General features: G+C 32.5%; 1 protein-coding gene across 2 annotated transcripts; it reads right to left on the reverse strand.

Annotated features, from left to right (window-relative positions):
• Nucleotides 1-21784: 21784 nt before the first annotated feature.
• Nucleotides 21785-24653, reverse strand: LOC150032685 (polygalacturonase At1g48100-like). Of its 2 annotated transcripts, XM_090307254.1 has the most exons (6): nt 24493-24653; nt 23859-24350; nt 23662-23706; nt 23351-23558; nt 22510-22591; nt 21785-22413 (listed from the first exon to the last, which is right to left on the reverse strand). In XM_090307254.1, the coding sequence occupies exons 2-6, from the start codon at nt 24171-24173 to the stop codon at nt 21912-21914; spliced, it is 1152 nt and encodes a 383-aa protein (XP_090163380.1). In that variant the 5' UTR covers nt 24174-24350; nt 24493-24653; the 3' UTR covers nt 21785-21911. The 2 variants fall into 2 exon arrangements, with proteins under 2 accessions (XP_090163380.1, XP_090163379.1); XM_090307253.1 differs by having other exon boundaries at nt 23859-24593.
• Nucleotides 24654-25759: the final 1106 nt, after the last annotated feature.

Below are 25759 nucleotides of genomic sequence, written 5' to 3' on the forward strand. Positions count from 1 at the left end.
GCTAGTTATTTATTTATTTAATAATATATTAAATTAATTTTAATATATAAATTAAATAAAAAAAGAATAACTCCCTTCGGAGTTATTCTACATTTAGTGGAGGGGAGTTGTAGCTTCCCCTCCATCCATCTCTTTCACATAAAAAGGAAGTTTGTAGAGAATTTTTGTATAGAGCGTAATTTTGGTTTATTGGTTCTCTGCAAAATTATCTCTACCAAATCCTCAAGATTTCTCTCATAAAAAATTATCCCTTCCAAATAAGGATTCCACTATCGTTGATAATTGTCTAGAGAATCACGAGGAAATGAAGTGGTATTGTTTCACTGGGTGTTCGTGATTGTTCATGTTCTTGGAAGGAATTCTAAGATCGAGGGAAAGTTCGTGACGTGGATAGGAAATACCAAGAAGAAAGTATTTAGGGGTAAGATCTTCTCAATTCAGTAAAGAAAGCATGTTGTAATTAAATGTTTATCTTGTTTCTATGTTTTCTCTGTTTTTCACATATTTCTGAAATGATTTTCATTGACACACGCATTCACACGCTTCTGCTGAGGAATTCAATTCTTTCAATTGGTATCAAAGTCAGGTTGTGCCTCTATTTTTCATTTTCAAAACAAAAAATTAGAGAAATAGGTGGGTGCATTATGCATTGTAAATGTGGGTTTGCGAAATAGATATTTTTCAAATTTGGTACTGTAGATTTTAGTTTTACTTGAATTGTTCATGTAAGGGCCTGATGTTGAAGGAGAAGATCAAGCAAACAAAGATCAGATGTAGAGGAGCATTTTATGCTGAAGTGCAGCGCACAAACGTTGCAACGGTATGCTCTGCATTACGGCAGAAGGCCCAATGTTGTGGCACTAATGCCTGGCACAACAACGCTTTACCGCAGCATAGGCTTGCGCTGCGGCAAAGAGCTGCAACGCCGCGACACTCTCCTAGAGTGCTACGACGCTCCGAGGATTTTCAACGCACGCCCGAGCGATTGGATGCATGGTTGGAGTACCACCTAGTCGTGGGCTCGAGGTCTATCTGAAGCAATTTCCAGAAGTTTTTTTTTATTAATGTAATTTTCTTTTTTTTATCAATCAAATTAACATAATATGATTTATTTCTATGGATGCCAAATTCGGTCTATTTTCGTTGTTTATTTTAATTTAATGCATGTGATGTATGATTACATTAATATATGTTGCGTAAAGTATGTCATACAATTTAAAATTCCACCTTAGGATAAACATATTCATACATCATATTTTAAGTATTATATTATATGGTTGCATGATATAATTAGCATGCACATGCATCATATTTAATATAAATGTTATATTATATAATTGCATGTATTAATAAGCATATCCATGCATCATACCTTAATATAAATGTTATATTGTATGATGGGATATATATGATTTTTATTAGAGTTAATATAATTATTATATTATATGATGAAAATAGAGATGTATTGAGCATGACATTACTTAGTAATAAGAGTTATATTTGACTAATGTCATTAGGATGCATATTATAGGTTTTAATAATTCATTAAAATATGCACTACAACAAATATCACCACAAAAAAAATTGTTATCGTAGACTTTTCATAGTATTTTTGAAATGTTTTCATAGCTCATATTATTGAAAGTCCTTTACTTTCCATAACGTTTTTTTACCACTTTAAAAAATGCTATAAAAAGTCCATTGTTTATAGCGCAAATATAATGCTATGAAAACTTTTCATAGTGCATCATACCTTAATATAAATGTTATATTGTATGATGGGATATATATGATTTTTATTAGAGTTAATATAATTATTATAATATATGATGAAAATAGAGAAGTATTGAGCATGACATTACTTAGTAAATATAAGAGTTATATTTGACTAATGTCATTAGGATGCATGTTAGGTTTTAATAATTTATAAAAATATGCACTACAACAAATATCACCTACAAAAAAAAAATGTTATCGTAGACTTTTCATAGCATTTTCGAAATGTTGTCGTAGCTCATGTTATTGAAAGTCTTTTACTTTCCATAACATTTTTTCACCGCTTTAAAAATGCTATAAAAAGTCCATTTTTTATAGCACAAATATAATGCTATGAAAACTTTTCATAGCCGGAGAAAAAAAGTTATATAAAGTTTTTTATAGAATTTTTATAGCAGGACAAAAACACTATAAAATACATTCAATAGCATTTTTAATAGAATTGTAAAACCGCTATAGAAGCGTTGCCATAGCGTTTTAAAGATATTGTCGTAGTCGATGTTATTGTCCTCAACTTTCAATAGCTTTTTTGTACGATTATAAATAATACTATAGAAGTTTGATATTCAATAGCTTTAATCTAATGTTGTGAAAATGTTTCATAGTTTTAATAGCATATCTTCATTGTAGTAGAGAAAAGCTATAAATAACCCATTTTCTATGGCATTGATTTTAATGTCATAGAAACTTTCTATAGCCTTTTTTGTACAACAAAAAATGCTATAATTAATCATTAATAACACTTTTTAATAACATTATTTCTTTTTTTAGATTTTATTACTATTGAAACATTTGTACAATTTGCTTCAAATATTATTGTAAAATCAAAATTATTTTTATCTACAAACTTCGATGTATTTAATTACATTTACATAAGAAATCAAATTACATATATATATATATGTGAGTACTTTGTCCATATTATTATCTTAACGAAGAAAGATATAGTTCACATTTCATACACCTCTAATAATTATAAACAAAATCTTCAAAATTATAATGTAAGAAGTGAGGAAAACATTTCCGTAAAGCCAAAATTTAAACCTATAATCACGAATAACAATCATATATTGGATCTGCTAACCAGTCTTGTCATAACCTCGAACTCGTCGCAAAACCACCTTCTACAAGTAGAACTCAACTCTTTAATCGAGTGTTCCTTCCAAAACCGATTGCAGTGGTGACTCGTTGAAGCCTACATATCTAAGAAACCAAGGCTGAGAAACAAACTCTATCCTATCCCATCTCCAAATCCAAAAATTAAAATCTACAAATAAAAAAAAAAGTCGAAAAACCTTATACCCATTACAGATCAGTGCTTACTTTGATACAAAACCAATTGGATTTACCTCAAAGAGAAGTGGACTCAAAAGGCAATCTAATCAGAAGTTCTATCGATCATGATTGTGGCCTCTTTGCCAGATGTTATGAACAAAGGACATTTCCAAAATGAGTATTGTTACTAAAACAAAAATCAAATGTATTCAAAGGGTTTTTGTAGAACTTATCTATTAGCATCTAGAAAATACATAATTAATTAGACTAAGATGCACAAATAATAAAATCTCCTTTTCATTTTTCAGTTTGACTACAGATGATAATCTTCAAAAACTAAAAAAAACAAGAAAACTTAATCCAAAACTATCAAAAAGAGAACAACCTAGCATAGGAAAGATGATCGATATTTCTTACTTGAGGTCAAGCTTGGGAGAGGTATCTTTAGCCCCAAATTCTCTTCCTCTGAATTGTATCAAGTAGAACCAAAAATCCATCCTCTTTCCATAGAAGAATATAGAAATGTAATTAGAGAAAACAAAGCTAGAAGAGGAGGTTGGTGGCAAAAAGGTTGAAGTTTATGATAAAATTAGAAGAGGTACAAAAAATTCACTAGTAGATAATATAGAGAAATCTAAGGCTCGACTATTTGCAGTTCCATTGATAATAGACATTTGGTGTCGCTCTTGATTCACTATGATTATTAAAAGACAAATACCTACAAGAATTGGTAATCATTATAAGTGAGGTAATGCATGTTATAAAATTGTTAACCAAAATATTCGATGAAATTGCACACAACCTGACAAGATTAAGTAGTATGAGTATTTTAAGAACATTATTAAGCAATAGCAATACCATGAAAATGTGAAGTAATGGAAGATTAATGCAATACTGATAGTTATTTCTCTCTTTCAAAATAATCAAATCACAAATAAGAAAATCAACTAACTCAACAAGTTTTTAGATAATAGCTCAGCAGATTCACAGTTAGGCTTAGAACATGAAATAAAAGTCCCTCCCTTGTATCATACAACCAAAATCATGTGGAGATACTTGAAAAAGGAGTTAAGGATAAGAAAAACAATCTCAGCCTCCAAATTGTAAGAAATCAAATATCAATATCAACTATTTGATTCAATCTCACTCTCCACATTCCATTGGAACCATATGTAGCAAAACACAAAAATAGATGAAAAGATTTCTACACCCCTAAATATGCATATGCTTTATTTATGTTCCCAAGCTCCCAAATATGAAATGTAAGAGACAAGGATGTTTTACCAAATCACTCATTCTATATGCCTAGGCCATATATAGAAGAAAAAACAACTTAAAAAATTTTCAAGAATCAAAGTGGAATGGACAAGTGATGCACATCACGCAAGTAAACAAAGATAGCAGCTCTGTGTTGATAACAACCACTTAACACATTTTGACAAAAACAATTTTAGGCACTAAGAGATTATTCGCGGGGATATCAAGAGGCTAATCAAGAGAATAAAAACTACTAATCTACTAAACAAAAATGAAACTACTACATTAGTTGGTAATAAGTACTAAACTCGTCTCATCTTTCTACTCCCAAAAGCCACCCTACTATCTAAAATCCTCCCATGTCTCCTAAAAAAATTGCAAAAAATGAAAAAAGAATGATAAAAATTATACAATTAAATACTTGCTAAGTGGTTTCCCATGTTTCTAACTAAATAATAAATGACATGTAGATATATGTTTACATTTCTCTTAAAAGAAAACAATAATTGTTGGGCCTGCACACTTGAATTTCTTGAATACAAATCCAAATGATGAAGCTGGCATTTAGCTGATCCAAACCGTAATCAAGTCTGGTTAATTTTTCCCAAATATTTTGATAGGTAGATAACTTAGTTCTGGTTGCTCCACGATCTTCCAGCTGATGTGCAACACGTGGATAGATCCACTTACTTCTACCTGATGGAAGTGATACCACTCTGCTCTGATGGGAAAAGAAATTTACAAACAATTATTTTTCTTTCTCTCTCGTTCTCTCTTCTGTTTGCTGAAAACTCTTTCTAACCCTTTTCTTTCTGATTGTTTGCGTGAGTTTTTCTATGTGAATGAAGAAGAAGAAGAACATGCAATATGATAAAGAGAAAGAAGAGAAGAAGATCTATACGGAGATGTACGTGGTTCGGCAATACAGTGCCTACATCCAAGGGAAAGAGAAGAACCTTTATTTCAAGAGCTAAGTCACACTTTTCTTTACAGATCTTATAGCTTTCTTGTAAGCTTATGAAAAATTGTACTACAATTTGTAAATGATGCATATTTATACTTTTTAGCTGATACAAGTAGTTACATAACAAACTATAAAGAAAAATGTAAAAAGCTCTTGCAGATTTGTTTGGTATGCTTGAGATTATTTTATACTTCAATAATAAATATCCATGTACAAACCTTTATGCAAGTAAACAAGTCAAAAAGCAAGTAGCTCACCATGGAAAAGAAATTCACACCACAAACCATGCTACTAGACCTTGAAATCCTGAAGTTATATTGAAATCCCTAAACAATCTCATTCATTATTTTGTAACTAAATCTTTCTAGGATATAAAATGGAGATTTAGAGAATGAGAGTTAGGAGTGAAATTAGAAAAGAGAGATTGTTACTTATCTTTTAGATTTCCTTCCAAATTGTGCTCCTTCACGTGGATGTAGGCTCTCTGAACGAAACCACATAATCCTTGGTGTCTTCTTAATCTTCTTTCATCTGTGCTAGTGTTCTACTAATTTCTAGGAGAAATCGCCATTTGAGAGAAAGCTTGAGAATTTTTGAGATACAGAGGGAAATTGCATGAGGTTTGAAACTAATTGATTTAAATTTTTGCAAGTAACCCTTCTCAATTACATGGCTGCTTGTGGAACACATCTCCAACATCTGTCCACCAAAGTTTCAAATTAGTATTCTTCATTTGGGCCATAATCCATTATAATGTAAGAAAATAAATCCAATCATTATCTTATATTGTCTCTTAACAAGATTAATTTTTTAAAAATAGAACCAAATAGTATTAGATAATGCTTCCTTACCTTTTGATCTACCAAAAAGATCCAAATCCAATATCTCAAAAATGAACAAACAAACCCACAACAAGAATAAGAAAATCCTAGAAATCAATAAAATTCAAAAGACTTAATAAAACAATCGCCCAACCATCAACCCATTTTAAGTTTCATCTAATTATCCCTAGAACCAACTGCCAGGAAACCCCCAAAGCAAATAAAATTAGATTCCAAAACCCCCATTCTAGGTTTTATTGTTCGTGTCTTTTCTTTTTCTTTTCCTCTCAATTTTAGATTTTGTATTTCTAAACTTTTATTCCTTTTCATTATGAGAATTTGTTTCTAGTTTCAAAAGAGTTGAGATACGAGTGAGGGTATCATATACAAATGATTTGATCCTAATCGTTCATGTGGAGATACGAGTGAAGGTATCATATACAAAGAGTTTGTATAAGACCGGACCGTGAAATGGTCAGTCTCTCTTTTATAACGTCGTTAATTAAAGAGTTTAACATTTCATAGTTATGAACTCTTGTCTATAAGGCAGTCCTTTGATCTATATGGGTGAGAGTAGCCAGATTTGTCGACTTAATATGCCTATCATTTTGGGAATTTGTCTGAGCAGGGAACTGAGAACATAGCTACACAAGATGGAACTCACTCCTTCCCGTCTCTAAAGTAAGTAGATGAATTTCTCTCTTAAGGGCTCATTCCAGATCTTGAACAATGAGCCCTCACTCTCTCACTAGCCCGAGAGGGATTAGTTGATAGTTAGACTATAAACTGTTTGTTCACTAAAGGGATCAGTGGTACTTAAGAAGTTAGATGTAATTGTAGGGGTTAAATGGTAATTTGACCCAACTATAATTAGAGTGATTCATCACTATTGATTAGTTATATCGGTGGACACATAAATATATCTACAGTGCGAAGAGTGCAGTTGTGGGTCTTTAGTGGAGTGATATACAATTAAAAAATGTTAATCAATTTAATTAAAGAGTTTAATTAATTAATTTCATATCATTGAAGCATCTAATCTGTAGTTTCATTAGGTCCCCTTGCTAACTCACTAAGGGTAAAACAAAAATCATTTTATTGAATTGTTCAAAATAAATAAGGCAATTAATTGTATAAGATACAATTAACATAATGTATATAGATATATTATAGTATAAAGTTAATTTTGAATAATATTCAATATTATATTTTATTATATGAGAGCGATAAATATTTGAATAAGATTCAAATAATATTTATATGAATGAGATTCATATAAAAGTATAGGTTAAAGTTAATATGAATGAGATTCATATTAAAACTATAGGTAAAAATTAATATGAATGAAATTCATATTAAAACTTTAGGTTATATGAGAGAATATTGTTTGAATATGATTCAAATGAAATTAAATATATGATATTTAATTTTAATTAATTAATTGTTATTTATTTATTTATTCTATGCTCATTGGATGGGAATTGTTAAAGGAACCTGTGAAGGCCCTGAGCGGAAATGTGGAGATAGGTCCCAAATTTTATTTTATAGAAACAAAATTTCAAAGAAGAAAATATGCAAGAAAAAAACAATTTACATCATGTAATAAAAATAAACAGAAGAGGAAAATTGGGTTTATGAAATCTTTGCCTTTGAATAGGAATGGCAACGCGACCGGGGCGAGGCGGGGATGCACTCCCCATCCCCGTGGGGATTTTTAATCCCTGTTCCCACTCCATTCCCCATTTTGGGGAGTCGGGGTCGGGGTTGGGGAATCCCTGTTCGAGAATTCGGGTCCCCGCAAGGAAAAATCTCCGCTTTTATTTTATTATTTTGTTATTTTTATTATTTAAAATTAACTAATTTAATATTTATTTTGAAATTGTAAATTTTATATAGAAAATTAGTATTATTGTTACATATAGTTGTTTAAATTAAACATTATATGTTTTTTTTATTATAAATTAATAAAAATTAAATTTATTATATTAGAATTTTTAAAATTAAAAAAGAGAAAAAAATTAAACATACTATTTCAGTAATATATTATTATTATTATTATTATTTTATATATATATATATATATATATATATATATATATATATATATTAACAATTAAAAAGATCGAGGCGACGATAGGGATCGAGTTCGGGGTCGGGGACTGGGTAGGGATCCCCTCCCCGTCCCCGACTGGGGATCCGATTTAAATACCCGATTTCAATCCCGTCCCTTATCAAACTGGGGATTTCCTATTCCGATCGGGTTGGGGACTCGTAGGGATCCAACCCCGCGGGGAATTTTACCATCCCTACCTTTGAAGAACAAATTTCTTTTTCATGAATCCTCTTCTCCGGAATTGATCACGTACTGCAACAAACTCGAAACCCCAATGGCCACCACAATGGACCTTATGTATTCCCTAGGATGAGAATCACATGAGTTTGTAGGCTCTGTGATTTTTAGAGAGGGAAAGAGATTGAGAATTTTGAGAGGGAGAATTTTTGTGCGAATTTTCCAGAGAACATTTACAAATCTTAACTTTGTAATCTCTTCTGTGAACAAGAAGAAGCAGAATCGTTTCCCACTTCAACTGCCCCACTAACACGTTCTCTCAGAGAGAATTGAGGAGAGGTAAGTTATTTCCCTCCCTTTAATTTAAAATATTTTAAATTAAAAATAGATTTAATTTTATATGTGGGTGTGTTATTAATTCTCTTATAAATGCATGATATTTAATATAAATCTCATTTATACTAAATTTAATTATATGAATCCAATTCACATAATTAATATTTGAATCATATTCAAACATTTATTTCCTCTCAAATAACTTTTATATTATAATGTATCGTATAGATTATACTAATTATATCATATATAATTATGTAAAATTAATTATATCACATATAATTAATTCCAATAAGTCAAATTAATCCAAATTTCATTCTCATTTAATCCCTATTAAGCTACAGAGGGACCTCATGGACCTGTAGCTTGAAGCTCTAATGGTACTTGTATAATTAATTAAACTTTTTTTATTAAATTATTCAACATCCATGAACTGTCGGGGATTCTACTAAAGACCAACAGCTTCACTCTTCGCACTAAAGATATATTTCTATGTCCATTGGATATAACCAACCAGTCAAAAATGCGATGACCCTTCATAAATTGCTCGTAAGTACAGTTGGGTAAAAATTACCGTTTTGCCCATGTAGTTACATCTAACTCTTTCAATACCACTGGTCCCTTTAATGAACAATAATTCATAGTCCAACTATGACCAAACCCCTCTCAGGCCAAGAGAAGGTGTGGCGCCACATTGTTCAAGCCCTAGAATCAACCCTTAAGGGAGCAATTTATCTATTTACTCTGACGTCGGGGAATAAGTGAAGTTCGTCTTGTGTAGTTGTATTCCCAGCTCCCAATCAAACGAATCCCCAAAATGATAGGCTTATTGAGTCGACGATATGGCCACTTTCACCCATACAAATCAAATGACCGCCTTCATAGGCAGGAATTCACATCTCACTCAGGATTTAGGTCATGTCACCTATGGTCATCCTAGTGAAATGTAACTCTCAATTATGAACGACGTTATATAATGAGACTAGTCATTTCGTGGTTCGGTCTTATACAAACTTCTTTGTATAGAATATCCCCACTCATATGTCTCCACATGAACGATAAGGATCAGATCATTTGTAACACTTTACAACAATTGTAACATCTATAAAGTGGGTCGTACTTGTAATGTCACCAGGATAAGGTATACAGCCTTATTCATTTGCTACAAACCATTTAGGTTATCATTTAAACATGATCCACCTGAATGTCTCTACATACATGTTTAAGCAACAGATGATGACCTTGGATGTTAGTTTATTGGTTTGTAGATTTAATACTACTAAATGTCAAATAAAATATCTCATATTTTATTAAATAAATAAAATGTTTGTACAATGCAATTAAGAAAGAAGTTTGCAGAGAACTTTTGTATAGAACATAATTTTAGTTTCTTGGTTCTCAACAAAATTCTCTCTACCAAAGCCTCAAGATCTCTCACACAAAAAAATAAATAAATAAAATAAATATCCCTTACAAATAAAGATCCCACCATCCTTGATACTTGTCTAGAGAATAGGATTTATTTTAGGAAAATCTTTATATATATATATATATTGATTCATCTTTTCTTTTAATTTGAAAGATTTTCTTTATCTCGTAGGATTTGCTAAATAGAAGAATAAAAAAAATATTTATCTTTCTATTTATTTATTTGGTTAAAAAAATTTATTAAAAAAAAATTTATGGTTTTAAAGTAGGGTTCTTTTTTAAAGACCACTTAAAACCCTAACTCTATTTTTAAAAAGATTTTGATGGCAAAGAAAAAAGAAGAAAAAATAGAAGACACGTTGGATTTTTTTTCTTTAAGGCAAGAATATATATATATATATATATACACTAAAAATAAAAGAGTAGGGCAAAAACAGTTACATGGAAACCCTAGTACAGGGAGAAAAACCACGATAGATACTGATTTTTATTATTGATTCTAATACACAAAGTACAAGAGAATAGGCCAAATAAATAGACTAGTGGGAAGCCCTAGGGTACACACAATTACTAAAATACCCCTAGGGTTACAAGCTTTTTTTTTTCGACACTCCCCCTCAAGTTGGGGCGTAAATATCAATAAAACCCAACTTGATGACACAATAATTAAAGCTTTGTCTCAGTAACCCTTTTGTGAGCACATCTGCAATTTGTTGATTTGAGGGAACATAAGGAATGCATATACTTCCGTTCTCAAGTCTTTCCTTGATGAAGTGTCGGTCAATCTCAACGTGTTTTGTTCTGTCATGCTGAACATGATTATTTGCAATACTTATTGTTGTCTTATTATCACAAAACAGTTTCATTAGGAGCTCATTGTCTTGATGAAGATCTGCAACACTTTCATCAACCAGATTTCTTCACATATCCCTAAACTCATGGCCCGATACTCAGCTTCTGCATTACTTTTGGCCACAACTCCCTGTTTCTTATTCCTCCAGGTCACAAGATTACCCCAAATAAAAGTATAGTACCCTGATGTTGATTTTCTATCAACAACAGACCCTACTCAATCAGAATCAGTGTAGGCTTCAATGCAGCGTTTATTAGACTTTTTGAATATTAACCCCTTACCTGGTGTACCTTTCAGATATCGTAGGATGCGTTCAACTGCTATCATGTGTTCTTCACACGAAGCTTGCATAAACTGACTGACGACACTCACTACATATGAAATATCAGGTCTCGTATGAGATAAGTATATCAATTTTCCAACTAACCGTTGATACCTTTCTTTATTGACTGGAAAACTGTTACTAATATTGCTGAGCTTTGAATTATATTCAACTGGGGTGTCAGTAGGTTTGCACCCAGTCATTCCTGTTTCTATTAGAATATCAATCGTGTATTTCCGTTGGGACACTGAGATTCCGTCCCTAGACCGAGCTACTTCCATTCCGAGAAAGTATCTTAACTTCCCAAGGTCTTTAATTTCAAACTCTTTGGCCATATTTGCTTTGAGTTTCACAATTTCATCATCATCATCACCGGAGAGCACAATATCGTCAACATACACAATGAGAACTGCTACCTTCCCTGAAGTTGACTTTTTTGTAAAAAGTGTATGATCTAAGTGCCCTTGGGTATACCCTTGTCCTTTGACAAAGGTGGCAAATCTGTCAAACCAAGCTCTCGGAGACTATTTCAGCCCATATAGTGACTTTCTCAGCCGACAAACTCGCTATTTGAACTGAACTTCAAATCCAGGAGGAGGATTCATGTAGACTTCCTCCTCAAGTTCTCTATTGAGAAAGGCATTCTTTACATCCAGTTGATTCAGAAGCCAATCTTTGTTAACTACAACTGATAGCAATACTCGGATAGTATTGAGTTTAGCTACGGGAGAAAATGTCTCAGAGTAATCTACCCCAAAGGTTTGAGTAAACCCTTTGGCAACTAACCTGGCCTTATACCGATCAACAGTCCCATCTGACTTGTACTTTATAGTGAAAACCCATTTGCACCCAATTATCTTGTGCCCTTTAGGTAGGATCACCTGATCCCACGTTCCATTTTTCTCCATAGCTCTCATTGCCTCCACAACAGCAGCCTTCCAAACGTTAGTTCTCATTGCTTCCTGTATGATACTCGGTATCACCTCTGCATCTAAACTAATGGTAAAGGCCTTAAATTCATATGACAGGTTACTATATGTCATGTAACTATGCATAGGGTACCTTGTACATGACCGAATACCTTTCCTCCGGGCTATTGGAAGATCAAAAGAAGCATCATATTCCTTCAAACTGTCATAATTTCCACTGTGATCACTAGTCTCCTCTTCCTGTTTCTCATCTTCAAAAATCACACCTTTTTCACCATTATCTTTAGTATCACTCACATTTTCTAGAGTTGTGTCTGAATCATCATTCACTATCATCTTCCCATCTACTATAGTGGTGTTGTCAGCACCTTTTCCTCCTTTTTCCTCTATGTACTCGTTAGTACAAGTATCAATCTCATTAATTTTAGGAATAGACGTACCTGATGTCGGGTTTGACTCATGGACTAGAGCCGGAGATGCAACAAGTGACGCTGCTTCCTTCCTGAGATTCTTTCTATAATATGTTATCCATGGGACTTGATTGGTAGGAAGGATAGGACCAATATGTTTGGGAATAGGGACAGACTCCAAGGGAACTGTATATATGGACCAGTTAGTCTCTTCACTAGAGGTCTCCCCCTGAAAATGACTAACAGGGAAGAAGGTTTGATCCTCAAGGAAGGTGATATCCATGGAAACAAACCATTTGTGAGAGGGTGGGTGGTAACATTTATAACCACGCTGATGGAGTGGATACCCAATAAAGACACATTTTTTAGCACGAGGGGTAAATTTCGTGCGGTTTGGACCATGGGAGTGCATAAAGGCAACACAGCCAAAAACTCGAAGTGGTACATCGGAGACTAAACAAGTCGTAGGGTAGGACTCTTTTAAAAAGTCTAAGGGGTTTTGAAAATTGAGGACTCGGGAAGGCATTCGGTTGATTAAGTGAGCAGCAGTAAGGATAGCATCACCCCATAGGTAAGACAAAAGCGATGTGGATAGCATTAAAGACCTAGCAACTTCCACCAAATGACGATTTTTCCTCTCGGCAACCCCATTTTGTTGGGGAGTGTAGGCACACGAACTCTGGTGGATAATCTCTTTAGATGCAAGAAACTCCTGGAAGGAAGTGTTAAAGAATTCCCACTCATTATCACTTTTCAAAATACCAATCCTGGCATTAAACTGGGTTTCCACAGTGGCATAAAATTGTTGGAATATAGATAACACCTCGAACTTATCAGTGAGAAGAAAGACCCAAGTAAGCCGAATGTGGTCGTCTATAAAAGTGACAAACCAGCATTTTCCTGTGGAGGTTGTGGTTGGTGAGGGACTCTAAACATCACTGTGGACTAAGGTGAAGGGTTTGGATGGTTTATAGGGCTGGGAGTGGAAGGAGACACGACTCTGTTTGGCACGAATACACACTTCACACTTTTAAAGAAGACACATTAATATTGCAAAATAAATACGGAAATAAGTATTTCATGTACTGAAAGTTCGGATGCCCTAAGTAGTAATACCATAACAGACAATCATTCTCAGAGGTAGAAAAATTTAAGGAGACAAGGCTAGTCCTATAATTATTCCTAGAAAAAGCATCATCAGTTAGGAAGTAGAGTCCCCCATCGTGCCGGGCAGTACCAATCGTCGTCCCCGAGCTTAGATCCTGAAATAAAACAGAGTCGGGTGAAAAAACTGCCTGACAATTCAAATCTCTTGTAATCTTACTGATGGATAACAAATTATATGAAATTTTAGGAACATGCAAAACGTCCCGCAAAACCAAATCCTCAAACAGAGATAAATCCACTTTTCCTGCAACAGGTGCGAACGACCCATCTACAATCCTAATTCGTTCATTACCAGCACTTGGATAATTTGAGAGAAACTGATAAGAGGTACCAGTAAGATGATCTGTCGCCCCTGAGTCAACAATCCAAGGTTTTTTATCGTTCACACTAACAAGACCAAAAGACTGTATATTGCCTGACTGGGCGATAGTACTAATTCCAACTGTACTCAGGCTGGTGGTACTGTCAACTGAGGAAAAACCATGCAGAATATTTATAGTGGGTAAAATAGGGAAAGAATTTACCGGGTTTTCATCTGGGTATTGTGTCGAGCCACCATGATTGGGCACAACTGGAAAAGAAGCAAGATCTGGTTGGATCTTGGATGTCGATCCTAGGTCTTGGTGGTATGAAGAAGAATCTCTCTCTCCAAACTCATCCATGATCATCAAAAACTGCCTCATTCGGTCGCTCATACTCGGCTGGAAAACACCCACACTTCTTCCATCTATCTTTGGGTGCGGCAGTGGCTGAGATGAGACGCCGATCTGAGAGGAGAAGACCGGTGGCAATGGAAACAGACGAGAACTACTGGGCATGGTCGATTTGGACTGGTCGGTGTTGGGCATCACAGATCTAGACCGGTCGGTGCTGGGCATCGCAGATCGGAGCTGGTCGGAGTCGTTCGGTAGTGTCTGAGAGCGGCCGGACAGATCTTGAATTCGTTCGGCTAGTCACTGGTCGTCTTCGTCTGCGTGCCTGGGCATCGCAGATCAGGGCTGGTTGGAGTCGTTCGGCAGTGCCTGAGAGCAGCCGGACAGATCTCGACTTCATTCGGTCTATCACTGGTCGTCTTCGTCTGCGCGCGACTGAACCAGATGGGTACCTGCAAGCTGGTCGTCTTCGTCTGCGCGTGACCGGACCAGATGGGTAGCTGCTGGTTCGCTGGTCGCCGGTTGCTGGGTCTGGCAACTGGTCATTCCGTCTGCGAAGGAGTCGGCCGGCGATGGGTAGGGCCGTGGTGGCGGGTTTTCACGAAAGTGGGGAAGAAGAGATTGGAAGTACCTGTTAATGGCTTGGATAATACTGGTTATATCTGGGTTATTAGTTTGGGATTTTCCTGTTGGATTTTCCTCAATGGTGAAGGGTTTTGTCTCCATGCTCTGATACCATATTAAAAATAAAAGAATAGGGAAGAGAATAACAAAAACAGTTACGTGGAAACCCTAGTACAGGGAGAAAAACCACAATAGACACTGATTTTTATTATTGATTATAATATACAAAGTACAAGAGAATAGGCCAAATAAATAGACTAGTGGGAAGTCCTAGGGTACACACAATTACTAAAATACCCCTAGGGTTACAAGCTGTTTTTTTCGACAATATATATATATAGTAAGTTTTTCTTTCAATTTGGCTATTGAAGTTTTTGCTAAAGAGGATTATGGGTTCTAAATTCATTTGTTAATTGGAATTGAACCTTTTTAATCTTTTCTCTAAAATTTTTTATTGTGGTTCTGCTTATTTTTCTTAATCAAAACTACTTCTTCTAGGGTTATTAATCATGATTTAAAGTGTTGAAAAGTGTGTGATTTTTTTTTCAGAATTTACAGCTTTAAATTTCCTGCAATTTAGGGACTATTTCAACATTTAAATTGGATCTTTTTGCACAATAAATTTATCAAATGATTTCAAAATTAAATTTTAACTTGGGAAAAATACATTTTTAGTCCCCAAGTTTTTTGGAATATATGTGTTTGGTCTCTAAAGTTTCAAATTAGTTATTTTAGTCCTTAAGTTTTCAATAATAGGTTTCAAAGGTCCGTTTCATTAATAGAACTATTTAAATTAACAGTTCTGTCTAGGTAGATTATTTAAATGTTGATGTGACTAGCTGACTAAGTTGATGATTTGGATTTAAATTTGTCTCGTGAAGTACTTCACGAGACAAAAGATAGAAATGACATAAAGTTGAGTTCGTTGAGTTTATTTTTCGTGAAGTTCGTCTCATGAAGTAACTTCACGAGACAAAAGACAGAAATGACGTGAAGTTGAGTTCTTTGAGTTCATTTCTCATGAAGTTCGTCTCTTGAAGTTTGTTGCGTGAAGTTACTTCACAAGATGGACTTCATGAGACAAAACATAGAAATGGCGTGAAGTTGAGTTCATTTCTCGTGAAGTTTGTCTCGTAAAGTTCATCATGTGAAGTAACTTCACGACACAAACTTCATGAAACAAAAGACAAAAATGACGTGAAGTTGGGTTCGTTGAGTTCATTTCTCATGAAGTTCGTCTTTTGAAGTTTGTTGCGTAAAATTACTTCACGAGACGAACTTCACAAGACGAAACATAGAAATGACGTGAAGTTGAATTCATTTCTCGTGAAGTTTGTCTTGTAAAGTTCGTCCTATGAAGTAACTTCATGAGACGAACTTCATGAAACAAAAGACAGAAATGACGTGAAGTTGAGTTCATTTCTCGTGAAGTTCGTCTCGTGAAGTGCGAACTTCATGAGACAAATTTAAATCCAAATCATCAACTCAGCTAGCAAGTCACATCCACATTTAAATAATCTACTTGGACAAATATGTTAATTTAAATAGTTCTATTAATGAAGAGAACATTTTAAACTTATTATTGAAAATTTAGGGACTAAAATGGCTAATTTAAAACTTCAGGAATCAAACGCATTTATTCCAGAAGACTCGGGGACTAAAAAAGTATTTTTCCTTTTTGACTTTAATTCCTAGTTTTGCTTTTAAAAAGTTTGTTTCTGCACTGTTTTACAGCAGTTTAAATGGGTTTTATAAATTTAAATTTTTTGTTTAAATATGTCAATTCTTTTATTAAATGTTTGTAATCTTGGGAAAAAAAATTATGGAAAATATAAAATTTTCAGAATTAATTTTTCCCTAATTTATAAATGTTTTAACGGTTCTGAAAAGTTGTTGGAATGAAAAATTAAGTGGTAAGTGTAGAGCATTAACTCTACCATTTTTTGTTAGCGTTTTTAAGGTTTTAAGAGGATTAAACTCAGAATGTTCAGTGTTGTTTTATTTTTTTTAGGTTCAAAAGTCCTTTTCCAAAATTCATTATGTAGAAAATTATTTAAAGTGGGAAGAATAATGGGTAGATAAGATTGGTTATCTTGGGATTACTTTTAGACCCATTAATGCTCGATGTTGGTTTCTAATTAGTAAGTTTGGATATGTTTGAGCTTTTAGAAAGTTGACATTCAAGCACTTGAATTTGAGATTTTGGAGTGAGATCGTGGGATTGGTAGCTAAGGTAAGTAGTTTCCACATCCTTTACAAAATAAAACTTTGACGGTTGTGGTTTGTGAATTTTGAAATATGTTTGAAAGCACATTTGAACCATTTGAAATTTTATTTGCATGCTTTGAATGATTTGTTTTAGAAAGCATGTTTTATATGATTTAAGATTTGACTGAAAGTACTTTCTATATTTCTAGTTGATTTTATAAAATAAAAATATATGACTGTTTTGATAATTGAAAATGTTTTGACTTATCTTGAATTGGAAATGTTATTGTTTTTGTTTTGTTGCTTCTCAAAAATTTTGAAAGTTTTGAATGATTTGATTTGACGAGGTTTGCTACTAAAATTGGTATTTGAAACTACTTGTTGTGTTTCAAATGTTTATGACTAATATGACTGAAGCTATCCAAATATGTCAGTGTTGTGTTCTGGATATTGTATGGTAATTTGGTATAGCCAATTTGGAATTGACAATTTTCGGTTCTGACTAAGGATATTTGTAAGAAGGCCCAATTTTGTGGTTTGGCATTTCTTTTAAATGAAGATTCATGTTTGTATTGCACTCACATGGCTTCATGATTAAGTAATTTCTGTTGTGATTGGTTGCTAACCAATATTTTGTTGTTTCTGGTCGGTTGTTAATTGACAAATTATGCTTTTCTAATCAACTGATATTCGATGTTTCTGACTAGTGTTACCAAGGGTAACTATTTCTGTTGGACTATACCGATTATACATCTTTCCTATTTTATATTTGAAAGTCTTGAATGAATGAAAGTTGTTTGATGGAAAGTATGGATTGACTGATTTGGAAAGTGTTGAAAGATTTGTTGCTTTAGAAATGTATTAATGTCTTGTCTATTAAAGTTCTAAAAGCTTAGTTGAATGTTTAGGTTTTGTTTAAAGATTATTTGAAAGTACTGCAAGACGTTGACTGAAAAACTGGAAAAAAAAAAAAAAAAAAAAAAAAAAAAAAAAAAAAAACTATTTGAAAGTTTGAACTTCCATGTTTCAATATTTTTTTTTTTTTTTTTGAACATGTATTGTGAAATTGATGTGGAAGTTGCTTATCAAGTATTTTTGTACTCACCTTTGTTTTTTAAAATGTTTTTCAGATGAAAGTGCAAGTGATAGTTTTAACAGTGAATGAAGAATTAGCGTTATGGCATAGCACAAGAAGCTAACTCATGACTTAGGAGTATAGGCTTCTGTTGAATCTTTGATAGTCATAATTATTCTTAGTTGTTAGTCATAGTGATTTCTAATTATTTCTTCAGGCATTGGTTAAGTACTTTATGTTTAGTTGTTGAATTTTGGCTTGGGGTCTCAAACCATAGTGTTAAGTTATTGATGAGATTCTTTCCTCTAATTTTGGTTATGTTTTCGCATTTTTGTTATAATAGTTGTATTGAAAAATACGGGCGGTTACAATTACGTTTTTTATTTTTAGTTTTTAAAAATTAAGTCTATTTCCTCTCAATTTCTTAATTAAAATGATGTGCATCTTTCTTAAACACAATAGTTGAATTCTTAGCTAAATTCCAAAAATAAAAACAAGTTTTTAAAAGTTATTCTTTTAAATTTTCAAATTTTGACTTGGTTTTTTAAACCATTAATAAAAAAAATAGATAACAAATGAATAAATTTGGAGGTAGAAGTAATGTCTCTAGACTTAATTTTAAAAAATAAAAAAATAATAAAGATTAAATGGTTACCAAAAATATCTTAATTTCTAGTTGTTTTTAGAATATGTGATATATACAATAACAAGGAGATCCCACAGTCTGGGATCTATGAAGCACAGATATTTCATACAGTATCAGACACGTATCGGATAACGATACTTTCAGATACTCTTCAAGTACATATCTGACACGCGATTTGACGTATCTATTTTTATACGTACTTTTTTTAAAAGAAAAAGACAAGTAACTCATCTAATCTATTTCCCAATCTAAAATTAGGCAACTTATTTAAAAAGATCACTACTCGAGTCCAAAACAAAAAGAAAAAATATATAAATAACGGACCAAACCCTAGACTAGAATCATATAATCTCCATCTTCACATTTGAGTCCCCACAAAGTCCACCAAAATATTTGGATATCTTCAATAATTCAATGAAAAAGTTCTTCGTTTATCTTCATACTTCTCCCTCTAATCTTCTTCTTCTTCTTAATATGAGTCACTTTTCTTTTGCATTTTATTAACTATTGTACTTCAACATCTTAGATGTTGCTTTTTTTGTATTGTATTTCAGTGTTTGTATTCTATTTTTTGCTATTGTTATTAACTTATATGCTAAATTTATCTATATTTTATATTTTTTTTTAAGAAAAAATGTAACTTCAATGTTTCAGTATCCTCATTTTTTAGAAATATATATTAAAAAAAATATAAAAAAATGACATATCCTTAGACGTATCCGTATCTTAGTTTCTTAGAAATTGACGAATCGTTGTATCCGTATCGTGTAGCCGTATCTGTGTCTGTGCTTCATAACCTGGGATCAAGGCATCAAAGCAATAAAGCACAAGCAAATATAGGACAACAAAACTAAAACAAAGCCAACAAGATAAGACCAGAACAAAACCAACCAAACTTGCAAACCACCGGGGACAAAGCCAGATAAAAGAACCCAAAACCCCCCACAAACTAGGGACAATAGCAAAACAAAGAACAACGTAAAGTTTAAAAGGAAAAAAAATATCTGTAAACACACTAGATAAGACCAAGAAGATCAACCCGTCGGGAAATAGCACGAATAGAAATCGTAGAGATCATAAGGTGAACCAATTTTTTCCGTTGGATTGGTGATGTAATTAACAGTGACCTTTTGTTTCCCTTGCCAATTGATTGAGTTTTTCTGGGTTTATTAAGTTTTTTTTCCCAATATATATAGAGAGAGTTGACTGCATGTTCTTTTTCCTTTTTCTTTTCTGTTTTTTTTTTTTTTTTTTTAAATCTAATCATAAAGATTAATATTATAGAATCTTAATATAGCCAATATTCATAAGATATGATAATTAAAAATCTATAGAGAGAATAATTTGTAGATTCCCATTAGGTGTAGGCGTGCCAAAGCCATAAAAAGAGTCTCCCCACTTTTTCACCATTCAATTTGTCAAAAAAGTTAATGCTTTTGTACACACAAAATTTCACTCCCCCCAATATTTCTTCTCTCCACCTCTCTCATTATCATGTTATGTAGCCTAACCCAATTCCCCCCTCCTTTTTTTTTAACTACATTTCACTCTAAATCTTCCTTTTAACATGGGTAGGTTAAATTATAAGTTAGTCCCCAACTCTTATATTTATATCTAATTTTAGTAAGTTCACCAACTTTATCAAATGTGTGGAAGGATTCCTAATCTTTTAATTTTATATCATATAAATCTCTAAGGTCTCGTTCGATAAATTTTTGTTTTCTAAAATTAAATTTATAGACACTATTTTCGCCTCTAAGTTTCTACCTCTTAGTTTTTTCACTTGTTATCTACTTTTTACTAATGATTTAGAAAACCAAACCTAAATTTGAAAACTAAAAAAGTAATTTTTAAAAAATTATTTTTATTTTTAGAATTTGGCTAAGAATTCAACCATTGTACTTGAGAAATATGCAAATTATTATAAGAAATAAGGAAAAAATAGGTTTAATTTAAAAAATCAAAAACGAAAAACGAAATGATTACCAAAAGGAAACTAAATTATTTATTCTTTCTCTAAATGATTTTTTTTTTAATTTCAGTGTCTAGTAAGTCTCTAAACTCAATTTTGGGTATAATAATAGTTATATCTAATATATTCAATAATTTTAAAATCTATGAATCTATTAGATATGAATTAAGGTGTCCAATCATACTCTAAAGTTAAAATAGTTATATATATTAAGTTGATTATTCTTTTTTAAAAAATAAATTGTCAAATCAGTCAAACACCTACTACTAGACACTCTTTCCACAATCCATAACACATATTTGGCTTAATCTAGGCCACATTTTAATTTGGGTAATCATAATGAATTTTCGATGATATATCAATCCTAATAAGTTAAAATAGTAATATAATTGGATTATTTTTTTATCATAATTATTTAGAATTATATATGTCATATTTATTGTTACCGTTATCGTCTTACCCTAAACGATAATGATAATAGTAACAATAACAATAACAATAAATATGAAAGATTCATACTTTTCATATTGTAATAGTACACTAACAATAACAATAACATAATTTCAAAACGTAAGTTGATCGATCACCCTCCACTCATCAATCAATTTGCATTTTTTATTAGAAATTGAATAATGAGCTCCACATGTCAGTACAAGTACAAAACACATGATAAACAACAACAAAAAAAGTAATTCATCAGAACTCACTTTTCAAATTATCATTCATTTATTATTTTTCGATGTAAATATAGCCTAAAAGTAAAAGGAATAGAGAGGCATATTATAATATTATTATTGATTCATTTATAGGGAGATCTTTTTAAAAACACTCTCCTTTGGCACACATCTCAAGTAGAGATATTTTGACTATATGTTACAAAGTAGTTGGCATATAACAAATTGGGGTTAACAATAATCCTTTTCACTTTCCAAGAAAGACCTTGAGGAGCTTTCAAGCAAGCAAGCAACTGGTGGTATTGTTAGGGTTTGCAAGTTCCCATAAGCATTCCAACAAAAGGGGTCCAACAAAACCTCACCTTTAGAAGGAAAAAGCTCAATATTGGCAAGTGTTAGGTTCATACAAGGCATAGAATCACTACAACCAAAATGCATTGGTGGGCTTCTAATATCATAAGTTCCTTTGATGTCAACATAGGTTATATCTGATACAACCACAGCTGAAGTTTGATTGAGACATCCTTTGTTGAGGCAATAGAATTGATCAATGATTATAGGGTTCCTAACATTGTCCATATTAATGTTGTTGAAACTTACTCCTCTTACAGCTCCATATCCACCCTGCCATGTCTTGATCCGAACACCGTTGTCCGAGACCTTGATTATCGAGTCTCGAACTGTTATGTTCGACACGCACGCTCGGGAATTGTGATTGCCTAGGCTACCAATGCTGGGATGGAAAATATCAAAGGAACACAATAAGTTTTTCTTATATATATATATATATGTATTGAGAAGAAATTATAATAAGGTTTCATTTGTTTACCTAATTCCATGGCCTGGTCCACATGTAATGTTTCTTATGTCAACATTATATGAACCTGATCCAATTGAAATGCAATCATCACCTGTTGCAAAAAAGATCATCCCAAATGGTTAGGGACTGCTTCAAAAGTTCTTTGCAAAACCCCATTGTGAAAATGGGTCATTTAGTAATTATTCTAAAAAATTTCCAAACAAAATCAAATTTTTTTATCCATTTTCTTAAAATAAAACATTATTTTATCATTTGAGACTTAAAATTTTGACTAACAATTATTTTTAAATAAACATGACAATTTTTTTGGATATTCAGTTTTAAAAAGCTTTTACATACCAATTTCTTTTTTAATAAATTAGAAAAAAAAACTAAACAAAAATGGTCACGAAGCATAATTATGTATTTTTCTTTATTAAAAGTGAAAAATGAGAAACAAGAAATAACAAAAAGTAATATATAAATGAGAAACCAAAATACAAAAATGTTAATTATCAAATGGGTCCTGCGTTTATTATCATTTTTTGTTTCTTATTTCTAATTCTAAACAAATGCATGCATTTGATATTTATTTATAAATATCTCCATTCCTTTAGCTTTGAATCGCACTTCCAAAATTATATGCAAATTTTCAGAAGAAAAAGAAATGGTTTCTTGTTTCAAGTCTAAAAAGGTATAACCATCATTTTATAACAAAAAATTAGAAACGAGAACGTTATCAAATTTGTTTTTAGCATAGTCTTACTTTTAAAAGGGAATTTTTAAAATTTTGCTTCTACTTCTATTTTTGGGGGCTAGAAATTAAAATGCAAAGAAGATAATTTAGGCAATAATGTTTTGAGGAACTAACCATTGGCAACTTCTGAATTGAAAATCTGAACACCATTTGTATTTTCAATATGAATTCCATCAGTATTTGGACTCAAAGCAGGAGCTGTTATGTGAATTCCATCAATAATAACATCTTTACAATTGTCAAATCTGAAGTGGAATTGAGGACTGTCTTTAATTCTTAGTCCTTCCACTGTCAAGTTTGAGCTCATGAAGAATCTTATAGCCTGCCCCAAAAAGAATCCCTTCAACTCTCTTCACTTGAATTTTTCATATATATTGTAAACTTCAAAAAACAATATTATTTTAGAGAACTCAACTTCAACTTACAATTGGACTATCACAAGGTTCTGACATTGTTCTTCCCTTTACTCCCTTTAAAAAATCGAATCGAATCAAAATCTCGAATTAGTATTCAAACAAGCACAGAATGAAGTAAAAGATTTCTAGTACTACGGAAGTACCCTACTCTTATATTTTAAACCTTGTTGATTTTATTTGATATTATAAATGTCGTTTTCCCTTACCTTGTGGGGCTTGCAAGGAAGATCCCACCATTTTTGGCCTCGGCCATCAATAAGACCATTTCCTCGAAGCGACATGTTATAAACTCGGTAAAAAACCAACCATTGGTGAGCACTATAACTCTTCGGCCAAGCGTCAGGCCCGTCGGGAGCCATGAGAGTGCCACCAACTTGAAACTCGACGCCGTTTTTGCATGGTCCTGTAAAAATAGTCGACTGAATCATAAACGAGAAGCCATAGGGAATGAGAATAACTGCATAATTGTCGTCATCATCGTCCCTTTGACAGGCTGTGTCCCATGCCATCTTGAACGCCATCGTGTCGTCGGCAGTGCCATCTCCAATGGCGCCAAAATTTCGTACGTCAAAAATGCCGGTGGAGTTAATGGACGATGACCCTCCATTGTCGTCATCGTCGGGAGGACTCGTCGGAGGAGGAGAAGGAGGTTGGGAAATGGTGAAATGGTTATGATGGTGAGAATGTTGTTTGTGTTTCTTTGCATGGTTATGCCAGCGGCCATGAACAGGAAACAAAAGGCAAAAGAAGAAGATTATGAATGTAATACAAAAGGCTAAGGAAGAAAAACCACGAAAGTACATTTTGAAAGGGAACAAAAGATCAGAGAGAGATTATTACTATTTTCTTTGGAAAATTCAACAAGTAATGCCCATAAACCGATAAATGCTGACAAATTAAAGGGGGTTCTTTATTTTTGGATAAAATGGATGGAGAATCTAAATGGACAATGATGATTATATATAACAAGAAGGGCAATGGTGGAATATGATCATCATTGCTTTTTAATTTGTTCTATAACATCTCAACTTTTTTTTATATATATAATATATAGTTTTTTTAAGTTTTGGGGAACCGACCATTTCAATTTGGCCATAGGTTTTATGTGTGGAGTTCGTAGATGATGATGGTTGCCTAAAAAATGGGGAAAAAACGAATGGGTGGGAAGTCCACAATTGAATCTAGTTAAGGAAATCTTGTAAGTTGTTTAAGAAAATAGATAGATCCATTTAAGACGGTTTCGAATGACTTTTCAAATATTTAAAAACGTTTTTCTTTTTTACTTAAAAACACAGTTTTGTTGATTACGTATATATCGAAAGTTATTCCAAACACTCTAAATCATTAGAAAAGAAAGTTCTAAATTCTCGATCACTAGATATTATGCTTGCAAATGTTGCTTCCATCTATGAAATTTTTATATTTATACAAGGTTAATATCACATCTTGATTCAAAATTACTTTTAAACATCATTTTGCAAACATGCATGAAGTCTGTTCAAGATATGTTTTATTTCATAGGTTGGACAACCTGGTTTAAAGTTTTACATAATAGTAGAGAGAGGAAAAGAAAATTTTTCATCTATAGTTCTATGAGTTGATGAGGACTTTGGAGAGTTGTATTTTAATACCCTTGAACTTTGAAACTCAAAATTCTCTTGAATTTCAAAATTGTTCCAAAAGTATATATCTTTTTGTTAATACAAAGAAATGGTAATTAATATGATAAACTGATTTATACAAATTAGAAGACATACACATGATATTATCTATAATTATGTAGAAGATTAAAAATTATTATCATTTATTTCATCTCAAAATATCATATAATTAATATTATTGATAGTCAATTGTGAGTTTAGCTCAATAATTATTGGCATGATTTTCCTCTTTATAGGTTAAAGGCGTTTGACGCTCTTCTCTGCGTTGATGAACTAAAAAAAAAATCATTGATTAACATAATTAACTTTTACATATATCACTTACCAAGTCAATTTAAGTGAATAGCATTGTAAATGATTTGACGTATGTCTTTCTATTTTTATTTATTAATCGTGGTGTCAATATCTATTGGAATGCCTTCAAAATTAGTATTCAGCGTATTTCA

The sequence above is a fragment of the Benincasa hispida genome, chromosome 11 (assembly GCF_027475165.1).
Source record: "Benincasa hispida cultivar pf3 chromosome 11, pf3_genome.v1.1, whole genome shotgun sequence".
Taxonomy (NCBI): Eukaryota; Viridiplantae; Streptophyta; class Magnoliopsida; order Cucurbitales; family Cucurbitaceae; genus Benincasa; species Benincasa hispida.

Bases quoted from the DNA above. Each gene is read 5' to 3' on its own strand.
- LOC150032685 (XM_090307253.1), bottom strand. From the start codon at position 24,455: ATGTACTTTCGTGGTTTTTCTTCCTTAGCCTTTTGTATTACATTCATA. The intron at 23,559-23,661 runs GTAAGTTGAAGT...TTTTTGGGGCAG, and splicing joins AACCTTGTGATAGTCCAATT to GCTATAAGATTCTTCATGAG. The intron at 22,414-22,509 runs GTAAACAAATGA...TTTCCATCCCAG, and splicing joins GGACCAGGCCATGGAATTAG to CATTGGTAGCCTAGGCAATC.